Source organism: Ranitomeya imitator, chromosome 8, assembly GCF_032444005.1.
Source record: "Ranitomeya imitator isolate aRanImi1 chromosome 8, aRanImi1.pri, whole genome shotgun sequence".
In the NCBI taxonomy this organism is placed as follows: domain Eukaryota; kingdom Metazoa; phylum Chordata; class Amphibia; order Anura; family Dendrobatidae; genus Ranitomeya; species Ranitomeya imitator.
This window is the reverse complement of record NC_091289.1, coordinates 45,244,429-45,265,637: the sequence shown is the minus strand read 5'-3', so window position 1 is coordinate 45,265,637 and position 21,209 is coordinate 45,244,429. Positions and strand designations below refer to the sequence as shown.

Below are 21,209 nucleotides of genomic sequence, written 5' to 3'. Positions count from 1 at the left end.
TATACAAAATCAGTATGCGATCCCACTTCAAAGTCAGGGAGTTGGCATATGACGTACCAGTATGTTATATGACGGTAAGGGGATAATAAAGCGTTTGAAGGGAGAGGTAATATTTTTCTTAATTGACCGGGTATGTTTACTTCTCAAGTTTCTTAATAGAGTAACATATAAAAAGTGTCAAATACTTTCCCGTGTGACAAAAATTTTGGATAATCTTTTCTTATGAATCTTCGTTGTGCCATTTCTCTGTTATTCCACTGGGTGTTACTAGTTCCCTGGTATAGGGGTGTGTCCCTACAGTGTGATTGTCAGCCCTGATTGGACAGTGTCAAAGTGTGCAGGGACACACCCTCAACTGGTACCACCTAGTTGTAAATGTATTCACAAACCTCTAGGAGGACTAACAGAGGAACGTTTTAAGGAAAGATTCTCCAGAATTACCGTACTAGAACTTAGTAAATTAGATAAGGTTCTCTTTAAATTCCTGAGTGGTGTTCTCTGGGCTATGGTTGCATGAATTGCTTCCCTGGGGTCCCCTGATGAAGCCACAGCGAAACGTGCCTTGGGTGTTTGGTGGATGAGCCCTTTTGTTATTGTATACTTATTTTAATTATTTGTGGGTTTATTATTTATTGGCACTCTTTGTGCAGACACTGTTTGATAATCATATCTAACCATATATTATTGATTGAATATTTGAGTACTATTCAATATTACAATTAATATAACAATTTGTGTTCTGTACCAATTATCTTGGGGTTCTCAGTATGGCTCACCCACCAATTTTAACCTTTGTTTGCATTGCTGGATCTATTGGTTTTTAATATTTGAATAAAGTTTTTTTCTTCTTTTGATAACTGGTTTATTTCCCTTTGTCCTGGCACCCATTCTTCTCCTTCGGTCATCTTTATTGCATTGGTGCCTTCTGGGGACATGAATACCTATCACCTTTCAGGTTCACAATTTTTAGTCCTTATCTTATATTTTATTCATGCATTATAAATATTGGGATATGCAATGTCCTGTAATAAAAAGCGATATCATGCTGTTCTTCAAGCACCACCTTTGTTAATACGGAGCTTATGTTCTCTTGCTTCTGTTTGATAGAGGAGGGGTGTGGATTGAGTTTGCGAAAATATGGTCCATTCACAGTGTTTGTTCCCCTTATAAAGCAACGTCACATGAACGTAAGTACAGACGGTACAATTGGTGACCTTATTGTAGAATATTTGTCCTTACGGCGCGGGTTACACATGGAGATTTTGGTGTTACAATCCAATATTGCATCTAATGGTTGTGAATGGAGTGGCCTTGTGACCCGCAATGCAACTGTCGCAGAACATCCAACAATCTTGGGGGGGTTTTGCCGCAAGATTTTACCCCATTGACTTTAATATAAGTTTAATTGTACAAATATTTGGACTAAATACATTTCAAAATATTGAGTACCTGCACACAATAGTGTGATTTTATGACAAAAATGTATTTCTGGAAATAAAGGTGATCTTGACATTTTAATAACCACTTATAATTTTTCATTTATTTTTCCTTTTCATTGTTCATTCTTCTGTATTTGATTTGCAACCTGTGACTTACATGTGACGCGTCTGTAATTTTATCTATTTTTTTTTTTCTCAGCTCAAAACTTGTCACAAGTGGAATCTCACACCCTTCCACTATCCCTCTTACAGAGAAAGCACAAGATCTCTCTCTTCCCTCTAATCCAGCACTACCGCGTAATAAATGGTAACACCATTACCGTTCGGTGACAGTTTAATAAAGAACGTGACAGCTCTGGATTAGTGCAAAGGAGCGAGACTCCCCCCTTTGACTGCAAGAGGGGCAGTTGAGGGTTGTGTGATCACGTTCTACGTGCCGGGATCCCACAATACAGAAGTTTGGAGTCAACTTTTGCTAGAAAGTTGGGCTCTTTCTGGGAGGCCCTTTGGTGGCGGACATTAGGGACCCTTCTGAGCACTTTACCTAATAGGTGATTCTTTGTAGTAGCATACACTCTGAATGTCCACTTTATTAGAGACACTTGCCCTTTAAAGATCAGAGCTTTCCAGTAGGGAAATTAGACCCGTGATCATAGGTGTAGCCTAAAATCAAGTAAGCAAGTTGTCCGCTGATCAGTTTCTGTGTGAATTCACATTTTAACGAGGAAGTCTAGTGATATGAACAACTCTGAACAAGTATTTCTGAAACAGCCAACCTTATAGGGTTTTCTCAGTAAATGGCGGTCAGAGTATTTCTATAATGGTGTGACCGGGGAAGAACATGCAGGTAACGAGGACCCTGTGGATATAAAGGACTCATCGAGGAAAAGGCAGCCCACCACTGATGTCCTTCCTACCTGGGCAGCAGGCTGGGTATGTCCCCCTGACTAAAACTGGCAGAAGAGTATTTTACCTCAGTATTTGATCAGTGGTTTACCTCAGTGTTTTAGTATTTTACCTCAATATTTGGTCAGTATTTTACCTCAGTGTTTGGTCAATATTTTACCTCAGTATTTAATCAGTATTTTACCTCAGTGTTTTAGTATTTTACCTCAGTGTTTGGTCAGTATTTTATCTGTGTTTGATCAGTATTTTATTTCTAGGTTCTTCAAAGTAGCCACCTTTTGCTTTGATGACTGCTTTGCACATTCTTGGCATTCTCTTGATGAGCTTCAAGAGGTAGTCACCGGGAATGGTTTTCTCTTCACAGGGGTGCCATGTCAGGTTTAATAAGTGGGATTTCTTGCCTTATAAATGGGGTTGGGACCATCAGTTGTGTTGTGCAGAAGTCTGGTGGATACACAGCTGATAGTCCTACTGAATAGACTGTTAGCTGCTTTTTTCTTGCCATAATACAAATTCTAAGTAAAGAAAAACGAGTGGCCTCATTACTTTAAGAAATGAAGGTCAGTCAGTCCAAAAAATTGGGAAAACTTTGAAAGGGTCCCCAAGTGCAGTGGCAAAAACCATCAAGCGCTACAAAAAACTGGCTCACATGAGAACCGCCCCAGGAAAGGAAGACCAAGAGTCACCTCTGCTTCTGAGGATACGTTTATCCGAGTCACCAGCCTCAGAAATTGCAGGTTAACAGCAGCTCAGATTAGAGACCAGGTCAATGCCACACAGAGTTCTAGCAGCAGACACATCTCTACAACAACTGTTAAGAGGAGACTTTGTGCAGCAGGCCTTCATGGTAAAATAGCTGCTAGGAAACCACTGCTAAGGACAGGCAACAAGCAGAAGAGACTTGTTTGGGCTAAAGAACACAAGGAATGGACATTAGACCAGTGGAAATCTGTGCTTTGGTCTGATGAGTTCAAATTTGAGATCTTTGGTTCCAACCACCATGTCTTTGTGCGACGCAGAAAAGGTGAACGGATGGACTCTACATGCCTGGTTCCCACCATGAAGCATGGAGGAGGACATGTGATGGGGTGGGGGTGCTTTGCTGTTGACGCTGTGGGGGATTTATTCCGAATTGAAGGCATACTGAACCACCATGGCTACCACAGCATCTTGCAGCGGCATGCTATTCCATCCGGTTTGCGTTTAGTTGGACCATCATTTATTTTTCACCTCCAGGCTGTGTAAGGGCTATTTGACCAAGAAGGAGAGTGATGGGGTGCTACGCCAGATGACCTGGCCTCCACAGTCACCAGACCTGAACCCAATCGAGATGGTTTGGGGTGAGCTGCACCGCAGAGTGAAGGCAAAAGGGCCAACAAGTGCTAAGCATCTCGGGGAACTCTTTCAAGATTGTTGGAAGACCATTCCCGGTGACTACCTCTTGAAGCTCATCAAGAGAATGCCAAGCGTGTGCAAAGCAGTCATGAAAGCAAAAGGTGGCTACTTTGAAGAACCTAGAATATAAGACACAATTTCAGTTGTTTCACACTTTTTTGTTAAGTATATCATTCCACATGTGTTAAATGATAGTTTTGATGCCTTCAGTGTGTGAAAAATCTTTAAATGAGGTGTGTCCAAACTTTTGGTCCATACTGTATATATATTATATACAGTATAATATTTGTGTGTAAATTTATGTTCTTTATATATTTTTCACTGTTTTTTTTTTTTTACATATTTTATTAGTCCCCCTAGGGGACATGAACCTGTGATTGCTTGGGCAATACTGTAGAATTGCAGAACATTGTAAAATTTCTCCTCTCTGAGGAAGCCTAGCCACTGACTGTACTTCAGAACTTTACAAACATGGCAGAGACAGGCTGCCTAATTATTCTGCACACCTCGATAAAGGGTGTTGATATCCTGAGGGCCCTTTCTCACTGCATTCTTCTCCACGTTTAGTGGTCCCCTCAGGGCTTGCGTTCGAACCCCCACAAAACGGGATTCAGGCACGTGCGCTGACAGGGCTGTGGCCTATAATGGTGCCAACGAAGTCAACATGTGTTCTGTCATGCTTCGATTTTGGGCATATACGTAGCCCATAGTATGCGTCTGGCTGTCCGCCTCCAGTAGGCACGCCTGAAAATGAGGCACCACAGTGCACACGTTAGCTCAGTCCGCACCATTATAGTCAATGGCCCCTTCGGCACATACACCCGTATCCCGTTTTGTGGGGGAGGGATTTTGAAGGTAAGCCCTGACAGGACCAAGGACATAGGACAAAGCAAGCACCTATGGGTAACACTCTACCTCATTCCCAAATTTACATCACCTGGTCTGCTTCATCCAATAAGCATTCAGGTTTATACAGCTTGGAGTTGGAAAATCTGCATAAAAATGATGATATGGTCAAATTACTCAATTGCCTAACAATTCTGCACATGAAGGAGACGTAAAGCAGTACGGGCATGATGACATCCTGTTATATCAAATAGCACTGGTCTGTGCGCGTCGGGGCTGTTGCCCTGCTAATCACAACGTTTCTTGGCTTATGCCGTTTTAATTAATATAATCCTGTTTTTTTTAGTCTTTATTAGTAATGATGAGCGAACGTGCTGGGATAAGGTGTTATGTGAGCATGCTCGGGTGTTAACCGAGTGTCTTCGTTTAGTTATTAGTCCATATGGCCAAATTGAGAATATTCTTATTTTCAGGAAACGGAAGCCAAACAGTTATGTAAAGTTCACATCATTCCTGGCCAGTACATGGCAAGAGATTTAACGAAAATTGGCAATCTGTGGACAATAAGTGGGGAAACGTTGGAGTTTTCGCAATTGGTAAGAAACTGTGTCAAACCGTGCAGGAGAAGTAAATGTAACTGTATATTGGGGGAAATTCTAGAAGGGTTTCAGTACCAATCAATGTTTGGTCCGGATCCATACCATTGCACCAATAGAAGTCAATGGGGCCATGTTATCTCTGCATACAAGAAGAATTTCAAGTCTGTGTAGGTATTTTATACATTTAACACTTATACTGTTGTTGTTTTTTTATCTTTTATTGAAGGATTTTATGAAATCCTCTGAACCTGCCAAAACCTATACATTTGTAAAAAAGGACTTACCAGCCATCAATGGTGTTTTCCACGTTATTGATAAACTTATAACAAGCCCCGCTGTGGAGACCATTGGAAACCCACAGGTAACTGACTCTACTTTATAATTTCGTTAGATCAATCGTACAGATTTCATTTTTTTTTTCTTAATAAATGGATAAAATTATTCCATTTCGCCTCCACATTCAGTGCATGGATCAGTTTTGGCAAACCTAGGGATAGCAAAAAGAATCTGAGGTACAATGTAACGCCGGAAAAAGTTTAAGAACTTTTTTTTGCTTTCTTCATAATTCCGTTTTAAAATCCCCAGCAGATGTGAAGTACAAAATAGTTAAAGGGATTGTACATCATGGGGACATTTTTTTTTATTACTTAAAGAGGTTGTCCACTACTTTCCATAGGATAGGTCATCAATGTCTTATCGGTCGGGGTGCGACCTCCAGCCAATCAGCTGTTATCGTTGTCGGTGCGACTGCAATTGCTCTTTTACGGAGCTGCACAGCTCCATCAACTGTATAGTGGCCGCGGCTGGGTACTGCATATCCGCCCTCTATTCAGATCAATATGGCTACTTTCACACACCAGGTTTTCAGCGTCAGGCTCAATCCGGCTAATTTTCAAAAAACCGGATCAGGCGAATGTTGCCGCCGGATACGTTTTTTTTCCCATAGACTTGTATTAGTGGCGGATTGTGCCTGATGACCTTGCGTTTCATCCGCTTTTCGCCGGATCTGGCAAATCTGCCGTTTCCGGTTTCTTTAAAAAACGTCCATAGCAACGTTTTTTGTCTCTGGCGAAAAGGCCGGCTCTTCCGGCTGTTTGCTAGAATGGAAGTCTATGGGAGCCGGAAGATGCCAGATCCGGAAAATGACGGATTCCGTTTTTTTAAACTGAGCATGCTCCAATTTTTTTTTTTTATCCAATAATCTAGATGTGCTAGCCGGATCCGTCGCATCACTTTTCTTACAATCTGCGCCGGATCCAGTTTTTCCAACATTCGCCGGATTGTGCCTGTTGCAAAAAACCTGATGTGTGAAAGTAGCCTTAGGGACGGCTTTGCAGTACCTGGCCGCGGCCACTATTCCGCCGATGGAGCTGCGCTGTGCAGCTTTAACTGAGCAGTTTCAGCCAACACGAAGAACAGCTGATCGGCTGGGGTGCCGCCGGGTGTCACATTATGTGAGTAGCTGTTACTTTTAATATTACAACATTTAAAAAGGGGTCATCTTTGTAGTGGACAATCCCTTCTATTTTGTGTTTCTCATCTGCTGTGGATTTTAAAATAGATTTAGGAATAAAGCTAAAGGATTTCTTTCTACTTTATCCGGTGCTAGATTGTGCCCTTCATTTTTGTGGTTATTATGCATGTAAAAGCAAGAATTTGACTTTTTTATTTTGCTGAATTTGCCACTCAAAATAAGCTGACCATTGTCTTGCTTTCTACATGTCGGCTTTGCTGTGTAGACTAGGACAGAGTTGGCACAGGATGGTCGGATTTAATTATAGAGACATTGCTTTCTTTAATAGCAACTTTGTTACGGAGATGCAGAAAGATTCAATATGTGTGGCATGAGAAATCACAAGTTTATATGAATTTGGCCTTACGGCGGCGGCATCATGGATAAAATTTTGGGAAAAAGTGAACAATGTGAATTCCTAATCAGCACTGAGGATACAATATCTGCCTCCTGTTAATTTATGTGGATATGCTTCGGGTGGACGTACCCTAATCCAGCTGTGTGTACAACATAGTAAGTCATAAAATGAATGTTGGGATGATCTGTGTGATCTAAACTCCTCCGTTTCTGTTTCCACCTTTTTTTTCTAGATGACAATAGGTGACATTCTTGCCACAACAGAAATATTTAGTAGATTCCAAACGATGTTGGAGGTAAGATATGTGACTATTTCAGCAACTGGACTATGCCTAGATCACATTACTTTCTTGCCTATAAAAATAAGGCAAATAAAGAACACACTCAATATGGATGGTGCACAATAAAAAAAAAAATCCTATTAAATCATTTTTTTATCAATGTATAAGTGTTACTAAAACGCATTTTTTTGAAAAAATCGTGTTAGAAAAGTATATACCGTAGTATTGCAGTATACAGAACAAATCACGGTCTCCTATGAAGCTCAGTCTTTGGCATTTCCCCCTTGTTTGTGAAACTATTAAATATTCTAAAAAAAAAAGTTTTGTGTTTTAAATAAAAACTGTAAAAAAAAATCCCAGTTTTCACTATGAAAGGGTGGGGGAAAAATTGACCCTCAAAAGACACATGCTTATTATCTCTGCATCCATAGCGACCTGCACTAAAAAACGCTATACGGTAATTACTTATACCACGTGATGATCAGTGAAAAAAAATATGACCGAATTACCACGCAAAAAAAAAAAAATGCTGTGTGCATCCTACATCCTACAGCTCCTTATCCCCCCCCCCCCCAAAAAAAAAAAAAAAAAAAAAAACACTCTCATGGCTATCATTATATGGAAAACAAAATTAATTTAAACAAAACTTCTAAAAAACACAGATTTTTTTTGTGCATTTGTTGTAAATTATAAAATAATCACTGTAGTGCTATAGAGCCATACTCTAAATTTATATAATTATTATTTCAACTTCTAATGAAAAGATTTTATTGATCTATAGTATTGATAGGTCATGAGTATAAACATAAAGGACGGACCCTTTAATTTTGCATTTATAAAGCTAAAGTATTTAAAAATTGATGGAAATGTGCCCGAAAATGTCATAATGTAAAGATATTCCATATATGTAATTCTTTTATTTCTATGTGCAGAACTGTGATCTTCCTCCGATATTACATGGACCCGGATCCTTCACTGCATTTGTTCCAACTAACGAAGCTGTGGATTCTTTAAGAGACGGACGGTTAATCTATCTCTTCACTGAGGTAGGAAGCTGTTTCTGGATGCTTGAAAGTCTGGTTGTGATAGTGATTTATTTTGGGCAAGGATAAAGGGGCTTTCTAGGATCCTCTAGTAGTGACTTTTTCCTAAGAGAGTCCTCCGATATGTGATCGGTGGGTTCCACCTTGAGTAGCGGCTCCGTGACACGTGTCCTTGTACAGTGTCTGGTACTGTAGTTCAGAACTGTTCACCTAAGAGGGCTGCTGTGCAATCAAGACATTTATGGTATTGCTGTGAATGGTGGGGATCCTTGAGGTGGTACACTAATTACACACTTGATATATATGTATAACTCATAAAAAACCTTTGAAGGGAATCTGTCAGCAATTTTTTGCTACCTCACCTAAGGGCAGCATAATGTAGCTAAAGAGACCCTGAATCCAACGATGTATCACTTAGATTACTGAGTGCAGCGGTTCTGACACAATCAGACTTTTTAGATTTAGCAATGAAGCAGGGTTGAGAAAGCTAACCCCGCCCACACTACAGCTAACCCCACCCACACCATAGCTAACTCCATCCACACCACAGCTAACCCCGCCCACACTACAGCTAACCCCACCCACACCACAGCTAACTCCATCCACACTACAGCTAACCCCGCCCACACTACAGCTAACCCCACCCACACTACAGCTAACTCCATCCACACCACAGCTAACCCCGCCCACACTACAGCTAACCCCACCCACACCACAGCTAACCCCGCCCACACTATAGCTAACCCCACCCACACCACAGCTAACTCCATCCACACCACAGCTAACCCCGCCCACACTACAGCTAACCCCACCCACACCACAGCTAACTCCATCCACACCACAGCTAACCCCGCCCACACCATGCTTTCTGTGTATTTAATCTATAGACAGTGAGTTGCTTATCACAGAAGGGGGCGGAGTCGGACTAGGGCTCACGTGCTTCTGTAGTCCCAGCAATGATAATCACAATAAGTAAAGAACACCACACAGCCGGATATGTGACACATCATTGAATTCTGTTTTAACTCCTACCTCTTTGTACCTCAGGTTACGAAGCAAAATTGTGCTGATCGTTTCCCTGCACTAAAGAAGTGTTTTAATTTATTTACAGGCAAAACACAAATTGTTGGAGCTGGTTAAATACCATATTTCATCTGTGGCTGCTGTAAGTAAATGAATCCAATATTTTCACACTTTTCACCCAGGAAGCCTATTTTCACCTTCCTGACCGGGCCAATTTCAATTTCAATTCTTAGCAGTGTCACTTTATGAGGTAATGACTCTGGAACGCTTAAACATATCCTAGTGATTCTGAGATTGTTTTTTTTTGTGACGCATTGTACTTTATGGTAGTGATAAAATTTGTTTGATACGACTTGCGCTTATTTGTAAAAATATCAAAAATGTAGAAGATTTCACAATTTTCAAAGTTTTACTTTTTATGCCCCTAAACCAGAGAGTTATGTCCCACAAAATAATTAATAAATACCATTTCCCATATGTCTGCTTTACATCAGCCACGCCACATTGATGCAGTAATTGCAATAGGAGCCCCGACCAAGTATTGAGCGCATTTACTGAACATACATTTCAGTAGGCCAACATTTCAGATTTTAAAATCATTTTTCAAGCTGTTGTTATAAAGTATTCTAATTTACTGAGATAATGACTTTTGGGTTTTCATTGGCTGTAAGCCATAATCCTCAACATTAACAGAAATAAACACTTGGAATAGATCACTCTGTAATGACTCTATATAATATATGAGTTTCACTTTTTGTATTGAAGAACTAAAATAAATTAACTTTTTGATGATATTCTAATTTTGTGAGATGTACCTGTATTTCTATAAAACCAGGCAAATTGTCTCTTCAAAGAGGACGAGGACTAGAACTATAGTGCCACCTATTGGAAGCAGCGATGCTAAAAGTAAGTATCGACCCTCTAACGAGCCTTGTCACATGACTTCAGATTAAAAAAACAAAATTCCAATTTGCAGACACACTGCCCTCGTCAATGCAAAGTGTGAAATCTGGTTTGGCTGGGTGACTGTTAGGATTGCTACTTCTAATAGGTGGCACTAGAGTTCTAGTCCTCTTCCTCTCTGAAGAGACAATTTGTATATTTTCAGAGGAACATTGCACAGGATAAAAGTCTCCTCACCATGGCATATCAGGCTTGACATGTCACTCTACGCAAGGAGAAACGTTACCCCTTGGATACTGGTCAGACACCTTTCACCTAGGCAAACCAGATCTCACACTTTGCACTGACGAGGGGCAGTACCCCGAAACATAGTGTCTGCAAGTTGAGATTTTGGTTTTGACTTTTATCCTAAGTCATGTGTCAAGGCTCGTTATTGACTTTTAGGATTGCTACTTCCAATAGGTGGCACTAGAGTTCTAGTCCTCTTCCTCTCTGATGTGTCAATTTGCATATTTCCCAGAGGAGCATTGCAAGACTTAAGTCTCCTCACCTTGTCATATGAAACCACGAGCGTTCTTGCAGCCATTTACTGCTTCTTATTGCCTCTTTTTTTCAGGTTACTGTAGACAGACTTATCACCATGCCCCAAGTTATGACTTCTTCAAATGAAGTGATTAAGATCAATGTGACGGAAAATGTAAGTAGCAAGTGCTTCATTTATTGCGTTTTTATGTCTTTTATTTTATTTAAAATTGTAGGTGCACAAACTGAAACCATAGCTTGTGCGTCAGTTCGTAACACGCAGGCAAGAACTGCACAGCAAGAATTGAGCTTAGATTTACCATGGATTGCTGCCTTTATGCTGTTTCCATCATTGGCTTCATGTGTTTTTGCTTCAAAACATGCGACCCACAGTAAGGAAGCATTGGGCGGAACCACATGCCAAAAATCACATATCATTTTACTATCCCTGCTCCACCGATTCTGGAACAGGTTTTCGTTCTCTTCTGCACCCCTCCATTCCAAAGTCCCTCCCACGAAAAAAGTTGTAAATTTTCCCTTTAACAACTGGGCGTATACTACAGAACTCCTTAATGGGCGTGGCCATGTTTTGATTGGTTCACACCAGAGAAGAAAATGCAGACGCCCACAAAGAACTTCTGTGGTATACACCCAGTTGGCTGAAGAGAAAATATGCATCTTTATTTTCGGGGGACATAACATTGGAACAGAGAGGCTCAGAAGAAAAAGAAAATATGTTCCTGAGTCAGTGGAGCAATTGGAGGAGGTGCACAGTTTAAATTAAAAAAATCAAATAAAAAAATGGAGTGCCCTGTAATGATTTATTATGAAGTCCCTCACTCTTTTTATCATTAGTATTTAGTTCTGGTCTTTGATCATTTTTCTTTATCTAGCAATGAATATCAATAATCCTGGTGCAGAGATTACTAGGAAAATTCTATATATTTTAGTATTTTCAATGTACAACTGTGTTTTTAAAACTGTAAGAAGCAAATCAGCATCAGAAACTGCTTTTAGACCCCCATACACATTAGATAAAGGTCGGCTGTACCTGCCAATATGGATGATTTTGGTTGACACTCTAATTTGTATGGAGCAACGGAAACTGGTTTGTCTAGGGAGATGTTGATCGGGCAGATAAGATTTTGGACTGCCGTTGTGGGTGCATCTGCGATGCATGATGCGCATCGTTAAACGACCACTGTTGGTAACATATTTGCCTCCGGTCTCTGGTCGTTTAATAGCCTGTTTGCAGTGGCAGACTGTTGTTCAGATGTGCACTGAATGGTCAGTAGTAGAGCGTTCAGTGCACATGTGCTGCCGAGAATGAGAATCTTTTAGTAAAACAAAATGATTATTTCACCCCACAAATGAGCATCTTGCTTGTTCGGCTTGTGATCAGCAGCAAGTTCGATTATCAGGAAACTAGCGTTCCTAGGAAAGCTCCTTCATGAAAAACATGCAGTGTAAATGCCCCTTTTGGGTACATTATCACTCCACAGATTTGTTGCAGAAATTTGTGTGACTGCTCCATTCATGTAACAATATTTGCACTTATGTCACATGTATAGAACAGATTTTCATTTGGATAACGTTCAACAAATTTGGTAATATACCCTGAATTATGTCTTCGATGTGAGCATTCAAGGAGTCAAAGCTCCATATCTTGGCTTTCCACGCCTTTGTGGAAATGTTTGCTGTCATTTGTGTATCCCCAGTCCTCCGTCCTGCGCTCCGTCTCCTCCGTCCTGCGCTCCGTCTCCTCCGTCCTGCGCTCCGTCTCCTCCGTCCAGCGCTCCGTTTCCTCCGTCCTGCGCTCCGTCTCCTCCGTCCTGCGCTCCGTCTCCTCCGTCCTGCGCTCCGTCTCCTCCGTCCTGCGCTCCGTCTCCTCCGTCCTGCGCTCCGTCTCCTCCGTCCTGCGCTCCGTCTCCTCCGTCCTGCGCTCCGTCTCCTCCGTCCTGCGCTCCGTCTCCTCCGTCCTGCGCTCCGTCTCCTCCGTCCTGCGTTCCGTCTCCTCCGTCCTGCGTTCCGTCTCCTCCGTCCTGCGCTCCGTCTCCTCCGTCCTGCGCTCCGTCCCCTCCGTGCTGCCCTCCGTCCTGCGCTCCGTCCCCTCCGTCCTGCGCTCCGTCTCCTCCGTCCTGCGCTCCGTCCCCTCCGTCCTGCGCTCCGTCTCCTCCGTCCTGCGCTCCGTCTCCTCCGTCCAGCGCAGCAGTGAGTAAACATGTGCAGTGAGTAAACATGTGGACTTATTTCTTATCTTATTAGGGCAGGATTCTGTTTGGAAATAAAGGAATCCCACTTATGCACAGTGATATTGTTGCTTCTAATGGGATTATCCACGTTCTGGATGGGATTTTCATTCCTTCTACTATATTGCCAATTCTGCCAGCTAGATGCAATGAGACCGTGGAAGAAGTTGTACAGGTAGTCGCATGTTTCTCTTTCCATTGTTACAATTATAAGCTTCTATGACCTTTAACCAACGATCACTGAGAGGTTCCTCATAGGAGGAACATTTTCCTTATATGTATGAATATATCTTCCCTTCCTATGTCCTACGTACCAGATCTGCGGCACATTTAATGCCTAGCACAATGTAGTACTATATGTTCTGTGCTGCCTTTTGCCTAGTCATATGTTCTTCTCCTTTGGACACATGATGGGGGCAGCTCCCTTTATGTTTTTAGTGGGGTTTTTTTGTTTTCTTGATTTGTGATCCCATGTAAATGCCTCTTTATAATGTCTTGAACAGACTACATGTTCCACATGTGATTCCATACTGCCCTGTCCGGATGGCAGCACTGACCAGGTAAAAAGAACTTTTATGCAGTAAGATTTATTTTTTTTACTGTAAACGTGAAGTTAGAATTTACTTACTTGAGTCTCTTATGCCCTTAGGGAACCATTGATAGAGGATGTCTGTATGAAGACCATGGTACCATCACAAAAGGCTGTGCCAGAAACTGCAGCCGCTCTCGTATTGTAAGTATTGCGATGATACGTAACAGGTTTTCACTGAACACCTTTATTACCGCTCCGCAGGATGGGTGATAGCTTACTGATCGGCGGGTGACCAACTGCTGGTACCTGCACCGATCGGCACAATGGGGAATCTCTATCCTGACTGGGCACATAAAAGACCCAGAAAAGAAAAGATAGATACAGAAATAACTGGGGGAGACAGAGAAAAATAGAGACAGAAAGAAGCAGAAAAAATGTATAGACAGGTAGAGAAAAAGATAGAAGTTGTGAGACAGAGGAGGGACACAGCAAAAAAATACAGAGAAAAGAACAAAGGAAATGAGAGGAGAGAAAGAAAAAGAGAGAGGCTATCTTTGCACAGACGTTTGTGTTTTTATTTGAGAGGGGTTTTTTTTAAGGCAGATCTGCTGGAAAATCCACAATGCATTTTTTCCTGAACTGGTTTTGAAAAACACCCGGTGGACAAAAAAAAGGATCCTGGAGAAAATCTCTCCAAACTAGAAAATGTCAGTTCAAAAGCCTCCAGAAACGATTTAGGCCACGTGCACACGTTGCAGATTACTCTGCGGATTTTTCTGGACTGATTTTGGTAAATCCGCAGGTAACCCGCACTGCACATTTCCTGTGGAATTACAGCCGATTTACCACAATTTTTTTGCGGATTTTGTGCAGATTTCACCTGCAGTTTTACACTTGCGGATTCCTATTATGGAGCAGGTGTAAACCGCTGTGGAATCCGCACAAAGAATTGACATGCTGCGGAATAAACAACTATACGTTTCCGCACGTATTTTTCCACAGCATGTGCACTGCGGATTTTGTTTTCCATAGGTTTACATGGTACTGTAAATGCATGGAAAACTGCAGCGAATCCGGTGTGGATCCGCAGCAAAATCCACAACGTGTGCACATGGCCTGAGGGGTAAAACTATTCAAAAACTCTTCTGGGAGAAGAAAAACTCCTTAACAAAAGAGGCGTTTCCTAAAGCAGCGTCCGCTTGGAAAACTCGTAGTTCTTGAACGCCTCCGATAGAGAGAGTTAAAGTAATCACAAGATGGAAAAAGAGTGAGACACATAAAATGAGAGCGTGATTGAGAAAGAGAGGCATACAAAGAAAGAGAGTTGTAGAGAAAGACAATGAGAAAATAAGGGATAGATATAGAGGGGGTAGAAAAAGTTGGTGTTCAGTATTTGTCAAATCCAGGAGAGGGTGAAAAATACAGAAGTGGTGACGTGTTTCTATTATACTTTAACTCATTGTTCCCCTCCTGGTTTTGGCTTCCAAATGCTGAGGTAAAAAACTCCCCAAATACTGATGTAAAATACTGACCAAATACTGAACGTGTGAACCTGGCCTTAGGCAAACCTACAACCAGATACAACTATACTAATGGATTTATGTGGGTTCTTTTAGGTGAATGGATGCTGCAAGGGGTTTTATGGTCCTGACTGCAAGCCGTGCACTGGTGGATTCTCAAATCCATGCTATGGACGAGGACGTGTAAGTATGTTCCTGCTTGGTTTTCTGACACCAGGTGCTCAAATCGTTATTGCATTTGCGCCTGTTTTTTTACAATTATACTCTGCAAAGAAAAAAAAAATAATTGGACAAATACGCTATGTGGCCAATATATGAACATGATATGTCAGCCCACTGCGAGTAATAAATAGGGATTTTTGTGTACTCACCATAAAATCCTTTTCTCCGAGCCATTCTTTGGGGGACACAGACCGTGGGTGTATGCTGCTGCCACTAGGTGGCTGACACTAAGTGATACAAGGAATGTTAGCTCCTCCCCTGCAGTATCCACCCTCCTGCTGGCTCTCCGCTAACCAGTTCGGAGCAAAAGCAGTAAGAGATCAATAGCAACATATGCGCGTATAGCATGTCATATTATATATGAGAGTATAGCATGTCCGATTATAAAACAAGCCTAAGCTAATAACAAGGTGGGAGCGGTGTCCCCCAATGAATGGCTCGGAGAAAATGATTTTACGCTGAGTACACAAAAATCCCTATTTCTCCTTCGCCTCATTGGGGGACACAGACCGTGGGACGTCCCAAAGCAGTCCTTGGGTGGGGACAACATCAGATCAGGCCCTGTGTAACCGCTACTTACAAGTGCGCCACCGCGGCCTGCAGAGTCCGCCTGCCCAGACTCACATCTGTGGAAGTGTGGGAATTATAATGCTTCAAGAATGCATGCGGACTGGACAAATCCGCAAGGTTGCAGGCATGCTTTGCCCACGCCTGGTGCCTAGAACCCTCGATAGACAGGGAGATAGGCTGACATTTAATACGGAAGGACTCCTGGATGGTGAAACGAATCCACCAGGCTAACATGGCCGATGAAACGGCTAAACTCTTACTGTAAACGTCAGGAAGCCTTCCTCTTACCATCAGGAAGCCCAAATAAAGCGTCCAACCTTCGGAAGGACGCCGTCCTCGAGACGTACCTACTCAGAGCACTCACTTCGTCCAGAATATGGGGAACTCATTCCATTTTGTGGACTGGTGCCGAAAGAGATGAGGGAAGAACCATGCCCTCATAACAGTGGGAATACATTACCACCTTGGTAACAAGGGACGGGGATGGCCTGAGGACAACCTTGCCTTGAAGGTAATAAGGGAAAAAAGTCTGAAAGAACAGAGCAGCTAGCTCCGAAGACTCGTCAGGATGAGGATATCGCAGAGAAAAAAGGGGCGACCTTCCCTGATAGTAAAGTCTGTCCGGATCAAAATGAGTCTACTGTAAGACTCCCAGGACCATTTAGGTCCCAATGATCTAACGGTATGCAATAGGGAAGCACTACGTGTGAAAACTCCCTGCGAGAAAGTCCCTACTTGCAGTTTTGTTGCAATAGGGAGAAAGATATTAGCTCCGCAAACAAAAAAACTGACGTGGTTCAGTGCGGATCTCCGAGGATCACTGGGGCCCTTTCTGCTTCCGAAAGTAGTGGAAGGGAAGTTATGGAAACTGGTACCACAGAAGAACCAGAGCATGCAGTGCGATGGCTTTTGGATATCGAGGCCGAACCACGAACTCGAGTACATTGGCGTTCAGTCTGGACGCCATCCGATCTACAGCTGAAGATCTCCAGTGAAGGCACAGCTGATGGAAGACTTTCGGGTGAAGTTCCCACTCACTTGAGGCGTAACCCTGACGGCTGAATATGTTTGCCGCCCAGAGTTCTACTCCTGGGATATGTACTGCCGAGATCACTGAATGATAGATCTCGGCCCATCAGAGAATGTGAGGTACCTCGGCCATGGCGCCTGATCGTGGGTACCTGCTAGATGATTGACGTATGGCACAGCCATGGCATTATCCAATTGAATTCGGATGGGGTGACCCGCCAGGAGGCAATGGACCTGCTGTAAGACTACTGTTCGGATCTCCAGAGCAATGATCGGGAGAAGAAGACTGGCATTGGTAGTTACTAATAACCATTGAACCGAGAGAAAGGCCCTGGATGAAGAAGGAGCTCAGAGACTACTGTCTGAAAGTCTGTTTGACTTGCTGAAAATGAGCGGAGCGAAGGAAACTGCTTCCATTGTCGTCACCATTTTTCCTCAGAACCCTCCTAGCAAATTGAATGAAATGAGGGAATGAGTGATCAAGTGCGCAAGCTCCCTGTTGAAGGGCCATGACCTTGTCTCGAGGGAGAATTACCATCCTTCTGGAAGTGTGCAGGATCATCCTCAAAAAGGATATCTGCTGGGCTGGAAATGAGGAGAACTTGTCTAAGTTTAGCTGCCAGCCCAGGTGAGAGGGTATCGCAAGAGATATAGACGACTCAGCGCAGTCCTGGAAGAGCAGCTAGACAGTCGACCAAACAGGGCAGGACAACCACATCTCTAGGTTGCAAGAGGAACATGACAGCCGCCATGACCCCTGAGAATACCACACCTCTGGGTGTGGTAGCAAGACCAAAGGACAAGGTTGTGACTTGAAAATGCTGTTCACGAATGGAAAAGCAAAGGAATTTTTGAAGAGGGGAAAAATAGGAATGTGAGGGTAAGCATCCCGAATGTCGATGGATGCCAGTAACTCCACCTTTTTCTGTTAAAGTAATGGCTTAGCGGAGAAACTCCATTCGAAGGAGGACCTTGTCAAAGGTTGTTAGAAGTTTGAGGTCCAGGATCGGTCTTACTTTTCGTTCCCCTTTTTGGAACCAAGATCCCTTGGATCTAGACGGTCCTGGACAACCCTTCCACTGCCGGTTGGGTCTGTAGGAAACATACGAACCTTTGTTAGTCTCCCGCTCAAAAGATTTGATTGGCCAGTTGTACTGTCTTCGGGAAAAGGTTACTGGTGTGAATCAAAGTAGTTAAGGTCTCCAACCAGGAGACCATTGCTCTAGCAATCCATGCGGTGGCTAGGGAGGGTAGAGTGCTGAACCCAAAGCCGCAAGACGGAACAAACCAGATTTGCTATGACAGTCCGTGGTATTTTTAATTGATGATACATCAGGCAGGCATACTGGTAGGTATACCACAGGAGATTCTACCTGGTTAATATGCCAAGTGGCAGAATGCGCGGCTGCATCCAGCAGGTCATCGTCTCTTGCCATCGCCGCTCTCTGACAGTGCAGAGTTAAAAATTAGGAACCCTCGATCCATCATCCTCGTAACAGGGAAGTGGAAAGGGATCGTCCGCCTTCTTGCATCATCTGCTAAATAGTGGTGATGCAGAGGGGGGTGCTCGGATGCCAAAAAGGGTGCCTCTGTACATCCACAGAGTTCAGGTCTCCGGGTGGACAAGACAGGCTGACTGGCGTTAGGCCTGGATGCAGAAGAGGATACATGGAGGCGACAATCCATTTGCTCGTTTGTTGAAGGTGTGGGGAGATCGGTGCCCTTTAAAGGACCCGTTGCCTTTAAAAATCAGACCAGGCATGGCATCCCACGTAGAGGCTTCTGTCCAGTGAGTCGCTTATCCGGACTGAATGGCAAATGCTCTGCGAGGGAGTTTAGTCTCTTTATGAGGGACACTGCGTAGTCTAGAGCAGAACCGGAGTCCTCGTCAATGTACAGAGATGGAGATGATATAAATAGGCAAGTTCATCCTTTTCTGAAGCTCTGGCAAGTCCAGATCCAAGACATTATCCGATCCATATTCAGAGTCTTGTTCTCAGCAAATCATTGGGGAGAGAGATCAGGAAATGAAAACTTTCGTTTTCTAGATGCCTGTACGTTTCTAGACACCTGTACGTTTCTAGAATACTTGCGGCCCCTGCTAGCCGACGGCTCCCATGTAGGAGAGTGACCATGTATATCGATCCTGCGAGCACTCCGAGCCACAGAGGGATCACGGAGGGATTCAATCTCTTGGTCAGAGAAACCATGGATTGCGGTCAGTGACGAAGTCAACTGAGGGAACTAGGTACTCTGGGATAAACTGGGATCAGCGGCAGAGAGCTCCTGAGCTCATTTAGGGTGACCGGCTTCGGATTGGTCATGTGCCTTTAAGAACAGGGAATACTGGTCATGTGCCTTTAAGACCAGGGAATACCGGTCATGTGCCTTTTAGACCAGGGAATACTGGTCAAGTGCCTTTAAGACCAGGGAATACCGGTCATGTGCCTTTTAGACCAGGGAATACTGGTCATGTGCCTTTTAGACCAGGGAATACTGGTCAAGTGCCTTTAAGATCAGGGAATACTGGTCATGTGCCTTTAAGACCAGGGAATACTGGTCATGTGCCTTTTAGACCAGGGAATACTGGTCATGTGCCTTTAAGACCAGGGAATACTGGTCATGTGTCTTTAAGACCAGGGTGTTGCAGAGTCGTTGTGCCCCTTTAATCTAAAGTTGTCGCCCCTGTTTGAGCCGGCCAGGTGGACCAAGATGGCCACCGGGAGTTGCAGAGATGATAAAATCTCGCAGAAAGCGAGAAGCGCCAATTCGGGGGGCGGAGCCACAGGCACGATGTGGGCGGAGCCTCAAGACTTCCATGGATAGGCCCAAGCCAGGGCCAAAATTTCTGCTGCCGGCGTGAGCGATACCAGCGGTAGAAGTGAGGGGAGTTGTAGTGGCTGAGAAAACTGAGCTCTTCCATGCCAGGTGAGAAGCGCCATAGTATGGGTGCGGCTTCAGGGGTGCAGCCTACACATTGGCCGAAGCCGGAGGCTACATTTTTGCAGCCGGCCGGAGCGTTACCTGAGGGAGGTTGGCCACAGGAAAGCCTGAGGCTGCTTCTCCGCATGTGAATATCCCTCTGCAGAGGCCCACCGCTGACTGGATCCACTCACCATTGGTGCACGTCCCGGCATGGAGCCACCACGAATTACTGCGTTTCAGCGCTGAGTATTGTTCTGCTGCAGGTCAGGTATTGTAGCGTGGACGGTGCAGGGATAGAGGGATAAACCTCAATCCATCATCCCTTTGCTAGGGATGTGGAGAGGGACCATCCGCCTCCTTGTGCCATCCGCTTTAACAGTGGTGGTATAGTGGGGGCTGGTCGGACGCCAAAGAGAGGGGCCTCTGTACATCCACGGAGTTCAGCCCCCCGGTGGACCGGGCCAGTTGTCCGGCATTAGGCCTGGCTGCAAAAGAGGGTACGTGGAGGCGACACTCCATGTGCTTGTCTGTTGATGGTGCAGGGAGATCGGTGCCCTTGAAGGGGCCCATAGCCCCTAAGAATCAGCCCAGGCTTGGCATCCCACATCGCAGGAGAGGATACGGAGAGGCGACATTCTCCGTGCTTGCCTGTTGATGGTTCGGGGAGATCGGAACCTTAAAAGGATCCGTCGCCCCATTCATCCATGGAAAAAAATAAAATCAAAAGATAAAAATAAAATAAAGAGTTTTGGGTCTGAATAGCAGACCCGTCCATGTGCCTCCTACGGACACTAAGCAAGAACTGGTTAGCAGAGAGCCAGCAGGAGGTGTATACTGCAGGGGAGGAGCAGAGAGCCAGCAGGAGGGTGTATACTGCAGGGGAGGAGCGAACTTTCTTTGTATCACTTAGTGTCAGCCTCCTAGTGGCAGCAGCATATATCCACGGTCGGTGTCCCCCAATGAGGCGAAGGAGAAATACATGTTCTCCAATATTGCTGTACACGTCAAAACATGTAAAGGTACTCAGTGTTTCTTGATCAAAGAGTGCAACAGCCTTCCAACCACGTAAAGGTGACTTTTTTTCTATGGTTGGTCCCTAACCACTAAACAGTTGTGGCCAAAAGTATTGACACCCCTGCAATTCTGTCAGAAAATGATTGCAAACACAAATTCTTTGTTATTATTATCTTCATTTTATTTGTCTTAAATGAAAAAACACAAAAAGAATTTTCCTAAAGCCAAATTGGTTATAAATCCTCAACAAACATAAAAAAGGGGGTGGACAAAAGTATTGGCACTGTTTGAAAAATTATGTGATGCTTCTCTAATTAGTGT

At 43.7% G+C, this 21,209-nt stretch overlaps 1 protein-coding gene across 1 annotated transcript in view; it reads left to right on the top strand.

The window, feature by feature from the left end:
* STAB1 (stabilin 1) overlaps positions 1–21,209 on the top strand; it is a 194,501-nt gene that overhangs the window by 28,149 nt on the left and 145,143 nt on the right. The window contains exons 10-20 of the mRNA XM_069736838.1: positions 1,108–1,187; positions 5,060–5,182; positions 5,412–5,546; positions 7,289–7,351; positions 8,269–8,382; positions 9,491–9,544; positions 10,922–11,002; positions 13,093–13,251; positions 13,580–13,636; positions 13,726–13,809; positions 15,225–15,311. Of these exons, the coding sequence (XP_069592939.1) occupies positions 1,108–1,187; positions 5,060–5,182; positions 5,412–5,546; positions 7,289–7,351; positions 8,269–8,382; positions 9,491–9,544; positions 10,922–11,002; positions 13,093–13,251; positions 13,580–13,636; positions 13,726–13,809; positions 15,225–15,311 (1,037 nt within the window). The remainder of the gene's footprint in view (positions 1–1,107; positions 1,188–5,059; positions 5,183–5,411; positions 5,547–7,288; positions 7,352–8,268; positions 8,383–9,490; positions 9,545–10,921; positions 11,003–13,092; positions 13,252–13,579; positions 13,637–13,725; positions 13,810–15,224; positions 15,312–21,209) is intronic.